Below are 8,695 nucleotides of genomic sequence, written 5' to 3' on the forward strand. Positions count from 1 at the left end.
GGGTCATAAATAATAAGTTGGTACTTAATGCGGGAAAAACAAAATCGTTATTAATAGGATCAAATCATCACAAAATTGCAACTACATTTAAACCATATTGAAATTGAACAGGACAAGGAGACAAAATTGCTATGTATAACCCTGGATCATAAATTATCTTAGTCTAAACAAATTGATAATGTTGTATGTAAAATGGGAAGGGGTGTGTCACTTGTAAAAATAATTGTAAAATATTTGCCTATGGATGTCAGTAGACAAGTTTTGGATGCTTTGGTTCTGTCGCAGCTTGATTATTGTTTGGTTATATGGTCTAGTGCTGCTGAAAAATCTTTTTCAGCAGCACTAGACCATATAACCAAACAATAATCAAGCTGCGACAGAACCAAAGCATCCAAAACTTGTCTACTGACATCCATAGGCAAATATTTTANAGGAGTTCCTTGAGGTATGGAGGGGCTGTACCATAGATACACTGGTGTGTGAGGACGGAGACCTTGAATTCGATCCTCAATTCCACGGGGAGCCAGTGTAGTGATTTCAGGATGGGGGTGATATGATCATATTTGCGCACCCTCATCAGGATCCTAGCAGCGCTGTTCTGGATGTACTGGAGCCTCTGGATGCTTTTCTTAGGGATCCCGATGAGGAGTGCATTGCAGTAGTCCAGCCTTGAGGAGACAAAGGCGTGGACTAGCTTTTCCGCGTCAGACAGAGTGAGTGAGGGGCGGAGTTTGGTGATGTTCCTGAGGTGATAGAAGGAGTTTTTGCACAGCTGTTTAATGTGGGCCTCAAAGGTCAGATGGGCGTCCATTTTCACACCCAAGTTGGTGACTGTTGAGGAGAGGGTAATGTCCTGGCCGGAGAAGGTGATGGTCGTGATGGTGGATGACCGAACCTGATGTGGGGTGCCAACTATAATGGCTTCGGTCTTGGACTTCGCCTCTCTATAGTAGCAGCTAATAGAGAGGCGAAGTCCCCCCCTTTCCGGTGGGCCTCCATGGGACCTTATTTAGGAAAAATGCCCGGTACCGGGGGGCATTAACCTTAACTGGTTGAATGTACTTTTGTTACTCTACCATCTAAAACATACTGTTTATACCTGACTGATACAAACACTATTGGTTGAAGATACATTTTCTAGAGATAGAAGGGATGCTTCATTTACTTCCTGGGTTATTATGAGACTGTTTTTTTTGTATTCCTCCTAAGACTTGTGACCAGCCCCAGGATAAATCCAGCATCTTCAGCAGCACTCTTCTGGTTCAAAGGACATTTAGAATGCCAGAACCAGAGCACGATACCACTGATCTCTCTTGCACGTTACCCCAAAACGCTGAAAATGAAACGGTGAGATAATATGCTCACAATTGTTTTTGCCGTAATCTACTTGTTTCTTACAATATTTCATTATTGTTCCTGCCTTGCAGATAACTACCAACTCGTCACAATTGTTGGCGGATAGTGTTTGCTCTGATGCTGACATTCAAGTTAATAGAATTGACACCAGTGAGTCCACTATTGAAGATAAACCCAGAGTTTGGCCTACGGTAAGAGTCTTGGCCAAGAGTATTTTAATATCTGCATGCAAGATGAGTGACTTAATCTGTAATGTAGGATAAGACACCCAGACGGACAGTTATCAGTAAGAAAGGCCAACTGACATGGAGCACTGAGGACACGGAGATCCTCGCAAAGGACGCAGACCAGCCTTCATCCCCAAAGAAAATCAGGCTGTCCAGGATGAACAGCATGGAGGAAATGACTGTGCAGATAAAGAATGACAACAGAGAAGGTCAGAAAACGTAACAGTCACATTTTAATGCAAAGAATGGATTTTGACGGAGCTTGTGATTTTAGCTTCAGTGTGTCCATCAATGCGCTGGAGCCATACGATGTGTCTGAGCGACCCTGACACAGCCATCCTCATCGGAGGGGAGACAGCAGGTCAAAACCACTGCAAGGACTCCCTGTGGAAACTGGAGTTAGGTCAGTGGAGTTTTGTTAATTCCCCGTTTTTTTTATTTTTTATTGCTTACTATATGCAGAGGACGAATGAAGATAAAATGGAAAGCCATAAAGTCCTTGTTGACCTCTTTCCAGACAATGACTTCTGGTTCCCCATGAACTCCTCCTCCTCTGGATCCGTGCCACTATGTGCCCGAGGACACTCTGCGACCTACGACCCAGACTCCAAGTCAGTGTTTGTTTACGGTGGTCTGAGGGAGGGTCAGCGCTACAATGAGCTCTACATCCTTAACACTCTGACCTGGACGTGGAGGCTTGTCACTGTGGGTTTGTTGCAAGTTGCGGTCTGATATTCAGTCAAATACTCAAGCAGATGTATAAGCAGATGTATAGTTGGTCATTCTTCTTTTTGGTTTGTCATGCATTAACCCCCTTTTAGGCAAAGGGGAATGTTCCAAATGTGGCGTATCACTCGGCAGCCTTTTACAAGAAAGAGCTGTTTGTCTTCGGTGGAGTTCAGCCGAGCCATTCTTCTGTGGATAAATCCTGCAGCAATGTTCTGTACATCTTTAACCCAGAGTTTGAACTCTGGTACCAGCCGATTGTGGATGGGGACAGACCTCTGCCTCGGTTTGGGTCAGTATCCTTTTTTTAAAAACACTATTCGCTGTCCTCCTCAAATGCTGTTTCTTAGTATATTGATCCCATGCTTATTTTTGTATCAAACAGGCACTCGGCTACACTGCTGTCAAATAAGTTGATCATATTTGGTGGACGGAAGACTGCTACCTACCTTAACGATCTCCATGTTCTAGATCTGGGTAAGATGAAGATTTGGTGGCTCTGTTAGGGCAACAGTCCTTGTTCAGAAACTGATACAAATGTGAATTCTGTTTTTAAATGAAGGCCTCATGGAGTACACAGCTGTGAAGAGTGGGAATATGCCACCGCTGCCCCGAGGGTGAGTGCAGAACAAATCAAACTTGAGAGCTGTCATCAATGTAGCCATCTGTTTTTTAAATTTTTGGTGTCTTTTAAGCAGAACTCGTTTGAACTTGATGTCTTTTTTACACAAGATATAATCCTCAATGATAAAACAATACCATCTTTCTGCATTCTGTTAGATTTATTTTTGGCTCAATATGAATACTGACAGTAATAGTTAACATTTTGTTTAGAAACTGGCTAAGGAACCATTGTGCTTCACATACAAATTGTCCTTGTCTTTACATGAACAGTTTTCATGCAGCTCTACCAGTTTCAGACGACAGGATTTTAGTCAGTGGAGGTTGCAGTGCAATTGGAGCTCTGCAGGATGTCCATATCTTAAACACTAGTGAGTTTGTGTCCCTTCAATCTCATCATATTATCATAATGTAAAAAAAAGTTGGTGTTGTGTGTCCTTTACTTTAAGTCACACTTATTTAAGGTTTCACAAAAAACAAACTGCTTTGATTTCTCCTCAGAGACCAACATGTGGAGCTCAGTGGCGTCTCCCCTGCTGTGTTCCAAGCCTCGTGCAGGACACAGCATGATAACGTTGGGCTGCTCCATCCTGACAGACGCAGAGAACAAGGAAAATGTCAGCGTCCACTGCAGAGTGCTCGTGTTCGGTGGATCAGACTGCTCCGGTACCTTCTACAAGGACACAGTCAAGTGTACAGTGGAGATCCCTGGGGACAAGTGATTGGAAGAAACCCATTCGGGACAATTGTTTGTTTTTAAACGGTAGAGGATGCTGAGGTCTAACATGACAGAAAAATGTGTTAGGATCTATGTTGTTTTTCTATTTGGTTGTTTGTCTTTACTTCATATCATTTTTGAATGATGTGATCTTCTGCTATTGTTCCTTTTTAAAAAAAAACATACATACCTCTTCCAGTCAATACTCTCCAAGCAGTAAGCTTAGAGGTTTTGAACTTTGAATAACAAATATCTCCATGTTTTGTACATTACTTCATGTCCTCTACCTTGTCTCCACATATCAATATTTATTTGAGGGTAAACTGATGGACTGGGTTCAATGGATAAAATCAAAATGTACATGTAATGCCAATAAATATTTTTTAACTCAAAGTTTTCTTGTCTACTAATCTAAAGTAACACAAAAGAAAATGTGATTATTTCCAAAGCATCTTTATTTTTTACAAATGACTATTACAAAGTCGTTTTAAGCTGCTGAGTTGTTCTATGCTCGCAGGTCCTCGGGTGTGTCCGGCTGGCAGGACGGGTCGCTCACTCTGAAAGCTTCAATCTGAAGTAAGGTTTCATTCAACCTTTTGATAGTTGGATACTGCTCGACATCCACTTTGAACCTGTAGAGATTAAAGACAGAGGGGGGGTCATGCTTCTATGTAGCCTGTTTAATGTTGCGCAAAGCAACTAATGGCATGTAAACCAGGTAATTAAAAAAAAGTGATGACTACCAAATATATATAGTAATGATCCCTTTTTTTTGTATTACCTTTTTGTTGCAATGAAATTCATGTTGATTAATAATTGTTCAGGGAGACTGAGTGTTAATCTGGTATTTATGTATCAGTTTTAATGACATTTCTGATCACCTACCTCTCTGCATTGTAGACCTGTGGGACCAGACAGATGTCTGCCATGGATATCTGAAAGGTAAACAATAAGTCGGATATAAAAGTCTGTTTATCACACTGCTGTAAAGCTTCAATATGTTTTCAGAATGAAATGATATAAGATTATATAGAAAGATACACATTGCAGGAACAGAAGGAAAACCAACCGGGCTTATTTCAAGCCTCTGTCAGGTTATAGGTAACAGGATTAATATAACTCAAATAGTATTGCAAACTATTCAAATATGTTTACAACAATCATAATACATATACATTTGATCAATCAAAAATAAATTAGTCATGCCTCTTACCTCGTCACCTACACAATATTTTCCTGCTGTTTGCTTCAGAAGGGGCTCAAGAGCTGAAACAGATGTTCATATTGTAAATGAAAATTGATGAATCTTAGAATAAGGTGCTTATGTATTTTTTTTTAGAAGATGGGCCTCTACCTACCTTGAAAGCCTCGATCAATGAAGTGCTGGGCCCACTGAACCTTTTCTGTTCCCATCTTCTGAATCACGTGCAAATTCTGAAAATGTACAGACATTCATTATTAAGTAACATGTGTTGTGACCTTTATAGAAAATGTCACACCTGAACTTGCAGCTCAATAAGTGTTTGAACTTTCTGCTTTAGTCTGACTATACCATAATTGGTCTTCTCACCTGCAGAGGCTGAATACCGGAGGCAATGATGTCACTTATCATCCGGACCTGGGCACGTTTCTTTGGGTCTGCAGGGAGAAGTGGAGGCCCTGGCCTGGTCTCATCGATGTACTGGATCACTGCCAGCTGTGCGGGCAAGAAACCATTATCAGTCATTTTCAAGTTGGTTAAATAACATGTGTTTTATAGGATTACATACTGTAGGTAAAGCATTTGGGGACTCACTGACTGAGAAAGGGTGATGCCATCAATTTCAACTGCAGGCACTTGTTGCATGGGGTTTAATGTCTTGTACTGTTCAGTATGCTTGAGCACATAAAGGACTTAGGTTAGACTAAAAACGTTAATTGTCACAAACAATATATTATTTCTGTATTGAGGTTTATCGTGTGTGTAAACTGTACCTGCTGACCCCCATCTTTGATCAGATGGACTGGAACCTGGTCATATTCAATGCCTTTTAGAGCAAAAGCTGATGCACAAATAATAAATGATTACATTGTTGAATTGAACATGCGTCAAGTTACAGATACATTGTCAGATTCCTTGACATAACTTACCAATGCGAACCCTCCAGGAGCAGGAACTTCTGAAGTATCCATGAAGAACAGGCTACAAAGAAAACAAAACAGAAACTTTAGTCTATTTGGAAATCGCATTACACAGTTACCGTTTCTTGTGTCTCCTGGTTCACCTTGTCTTGAGTTGCCATAGCTATCTTCCTCGAGTTTTAACTAAACTATACTGAATCCACTACTGCAGTTTTTCTACAGTTTAACATCATCCTCCAGTAGCCAATAGGATGTGCTCCTAAAATCCCTCCTACCTACTCTTTGGCCCATGACTAAGCAACATCTGGCCTTCATTTGGTTCACATTTGGTGCACACACACTTTGCAAACAGCTAACAGTGGAATAACAGTAGGCTACCTTGGCGCGGCAAACTAAGGACAAGTGCATTGTTGTGGCTGTGGTAACTGTATCGCATTAATGTTCAGGATAAACTGTGCTGCTTAGACGTCGATGATGTCCTTCACATTTAACAGAACAGTCCCTCTTCCAGTCTCTTACGTTCACTAATAACATAATGTCATGACATTCAACATTGCTCGGGTAAGGCAAATCTCTGTCGCTCTCAGTCTGACTCAAACTAGCTTTCCTGAGTTTTAGCAGCACTGCACTGTGGGGGCACAGTTCAGCTCCCGATTGCGTAACTAACGTGAATGCGTTTTATCCAATGAAAAGTCGAGTTTCAGAGCTGAGGCGGGATTATATAATTCCTCATCTAGCGATTTGATATAACGCACCCACAGTTGACCAATCAGACTTCCACTATTCGTGGAAGTGCGACCATGGAGCGAATAGCAAGCTTGGAATTTGTAAAAGCCCGCCCACTGGTAATACATGTCAGTGAGGGAGATGGCTGCATGTTTTTTTTATTTTGGCTGGCCACTGTCCGAGATGGGTCTGGATGCAGACCGCAGGCAGGGGGCGGTTCCTATAGGGGGAGGATCCTATATCTATAGGATCCTCCCCTATCTATCCCCTATCCAATAGAATAATGACACTCAGCAGAAATACATACTGTAGGTGGCAGTAATGCATCTTAAGGGATTCCAGCTGCTTTTATAAATCCTCGCAGAAGAAGTCATTCGTTCTTTCAAGATGGCCGTACAACACGTTGAAAAAGCGGTAATAGTATTTTCCAGAGATGCATGTTTATATTTATTGTAATGTCATTTTTCTTAACACACAATTGTCTCGTTATCAAAGTACAACATCGACTGTCCAACCTCGTTAAGCGTTAATAAAGTAAATAATAGTTGTATGTGTTAAAAATGTTTGTGGTATTAAATGCTAACTTAGCATGATGCTATAAACACGTTGGCCTATAGTCCCGTTTGCAACCGGGCCTACTCTACTGTTGTAATAACGTTAAGCTTAGATAGGTCAATAGATTATCAGGCTCGGTAACAATACTGATTTGTGTTACCAAAGCTGATCATCTAATTGACCTAAGGTTAGCGTATATGCTGTGATGCTAACCAGCACTTAGCATGATGCTAGTGTACTGTTGTATTATCTTGGAAATATAAGTAGGCCTGCCCTACATACTGTAACTTAATCAAATAATATGGTACGGATTCGGATAGACAACACGGCTAGCTTGGTTGGTTGAATTGAGTAATAAGATGTGCGGTACTGATTAAGGTTGTAACTGTAACAGTTTGTAACTACTGGTTGTAATGAACCAGACGAGAGACGGACGCATCCTTTCAGTAAATGTCGGCTGCTAATCAATATGTAAAAATAACACTTCGGATTCGGATTTGTCTTCTATAATTATGTAACATTAGTTATGGCATCATCAGAAATGTGGTAAAGTAATATGATTAGAGAAGAGTCACTGGTCATCTAACACATGCTTAATAGCTCACCTAACACTATTAAAGACAGGTTAAAGAATGTAACATAATAAAAACTACCTAATATCGATAAGCAAAAACACTAGTTATATTATACAAATGATGTGACCCCTTGAGCTGCATAAACTAATAAGCAATCCAATTGAAATATAAATATCAAAGCTCATTCAAAAACTTTCCTGTCATTTATGTGATATGAATGGTTACTGTTGAAAGTGCAAATAAAAACAGTTTGAATAGTAAACAATTCCTAATTTTCTTCCAGATTCACCCAACTGTTTACAAGGGGGATGCCCCTCTAACACCCCTTTGTGAAGGCCCTAATAAGTACAAGTGCACATTCTGCGGCAAGGTGGGGGACTAGGGCCATATTGTGGCACATCTGCAGACCCATAGAAGAACGGCTGTTAAACATGGAGGTATTTCTTAATCTAAATAAATGTTACTTGTTGGACCACAAGAAATTGCCAGCTGTTCTGTCAACGGATGCGTGTTCACCGCAGAACATGGAGACACTGCCAAAGCGCCTCGTACCTCTTGAGAACTTTTGCACTGTTTGCCCAGGAAAAATACCTCTGTCGGATCCTATGCCGATAACTCATAAAGCCAACATAGTGACATTCACTGGCATAGTAAAGGGTATGTTTAGTTTATGAATATATTAGTTCACGTGTGGGGACTCGCTTCCCTCATGGGGACAAATTGGGGTCCCGTTCCAGATCTCCAGCTGCAGAGAGTGCCGCAACCTGTACAAGGACTCGGAAGGCTACAGGGGACATGGGCGCAGAGGACAACTCTTGGGGATGTACTCAGAAGATGATCTGGCAGGAGATAGGTCGTGTCCCACAGCTAGACACGCTCGCAACTATCAGTTGCGGGGGCGTCCCTTGTCCGGTCAGTGAGTGGGAGAGCGCGGAAAAGTGAGCACATAGTGTCGCTCGAGGCACAGATTTTCACACAATAGTCCAAACAGAGTTTTTTTTTTGTTTTCGGGGGAGAAACGCGGGTTGGACCCCGTATTTTATAAACTTTAATATTTTGTATAAAATTGA

The 8,695-nt window shown here is 41.2% G+C and overlaps 2 protein-coding genes across 3 annotated transcripts; one reads left to right on the forward strand and one right to left on the reverse strand.

Moving 5' to 3' along the window:
* Positions 1–1,213: 1,213 nt before the first annotated feature.
* LOC104960916 (acyl-CoA-binding domain-containing protein 4) lies at positions 1,214–3,818 on the forward strand. Its single transcript, XM_010789098.1, has 10 exons — positions 1,214–1,347; positions 1,428–1,547; positions 1,615–1,792; positions 1,858–1,986; positions 2,101–2,288; positions 2,405–2,601; positions 2,695–2,786; positions 2,872–2,926; positions 3,204–3,301; positions 3,432–3,818. Exons 1-10 carry the CDS (start codon positions 1,279–1,281, stop codon positions 3,650–3,652), a joined length of 1,347 nt encoding a protein of 448 aa, XP_010787400.1. The 5' UTR covers positions 1,214–1,278; the 3' UTR covers positions 3,653–3,818.
* A 267-nt stretch (positions 3,819–4,085) lies between these two features.
* On the reverse strand, positions 4,086–6,399 carry gstz1 (glutathione S-transferase zeta 1). 2 transcript variants are annotated; one of them, XM_010789096.1, is made up of 9 exons: positions 6,148–6,399; positions 5,779–5,830; positions 5,623–5,690; positions 5,444–5,524; positions 5,219–5,344; positions 5,007–5,082; positions 4,862–4,914; positions 4,534–4,583; positions 4,086–4,280 (listed from the first exon to the last, which is right to left on the reverse strand). In XM_010789096.1, the coding sequence occupies exons 1-9, from the start codon at positions 6,175–6,177 to the stop codon at positions 4,154–4,156; spliced, it is 663 nt and encodes a 220-aa protein (XP_010787398.1). In that variant the 5' UTR covers positions 6,178–6,399; the 3' UTR covers positions 4,086–4,153. The 2 variants fall into 2 exon arrangements, with proteins under 2 accessions (XP_010787398.1, XP_010787399.1); XM_010789097.1 differs by having other exon boundaries at positions 5,913–6,398.
* Positions 6,400–8,695: the final 2,296 nt, after the last annotated feature.

This window comes from Notothenia coriiceps, unplaced genomic scaffold (assembly GCF_000735185.1).
Source record: "Notothenia coriiceps isolate Sejong01 unplaced genomic scaffold, NC01 NC01_scaffold00032523, whole genome shotgun sequence".
Classification (NCBI taxonomy): Eukaryota; Metazoa; Chordata; class Actinopteri; order Perciformes; family Nototheniidae; genus Notothenia; species Notothenia coriiceps.

Bases quoted from the DNA above. Each gene is read 5' to 3' on its own strand.
- LOC104960916 (XM_010789098.1), top strand. From the start codon at position 1,279: ATGCCAGAACCAGAGCACGATACCACTGATCTCTCTTGCACGTTACCC. The intron at 1,793-1,857 runs GTCAGAAAACGT...TTGTGATTTTAG, and splicing joins AAAGAATGACAACAGAGAAG to CTTCAGTGTGTCCATCAATG. The intron at 2,787-2,871 runs GTAAGATGAAGA...TTTTAAATGAAG, and splicing joins TCTCCATGTTCTAGATCTGG to GCCTCATGGAGTACACAGCT.
- gstz1 (XM_010789096.1), bottom strand. From the start codon at position 6,177: ATGCACTTGTCCTTAGTTTGCCGCGCCAAG. The intron at 5,831-6,147 runs GTAGCCTACTGT...TTTTCTTTGTAG, and splicing joins CCTTAGTTTGCCGCGCCAAG to CCTGTTCTTCATGGATACTT. The intron at 5,083-5,218 runs GTGAGAAGACCA...GTACATTTTCAG, and splicing joins CCGGTATTCAGCCTCTGCAG to AATTTGCACGTGATTCAGAA.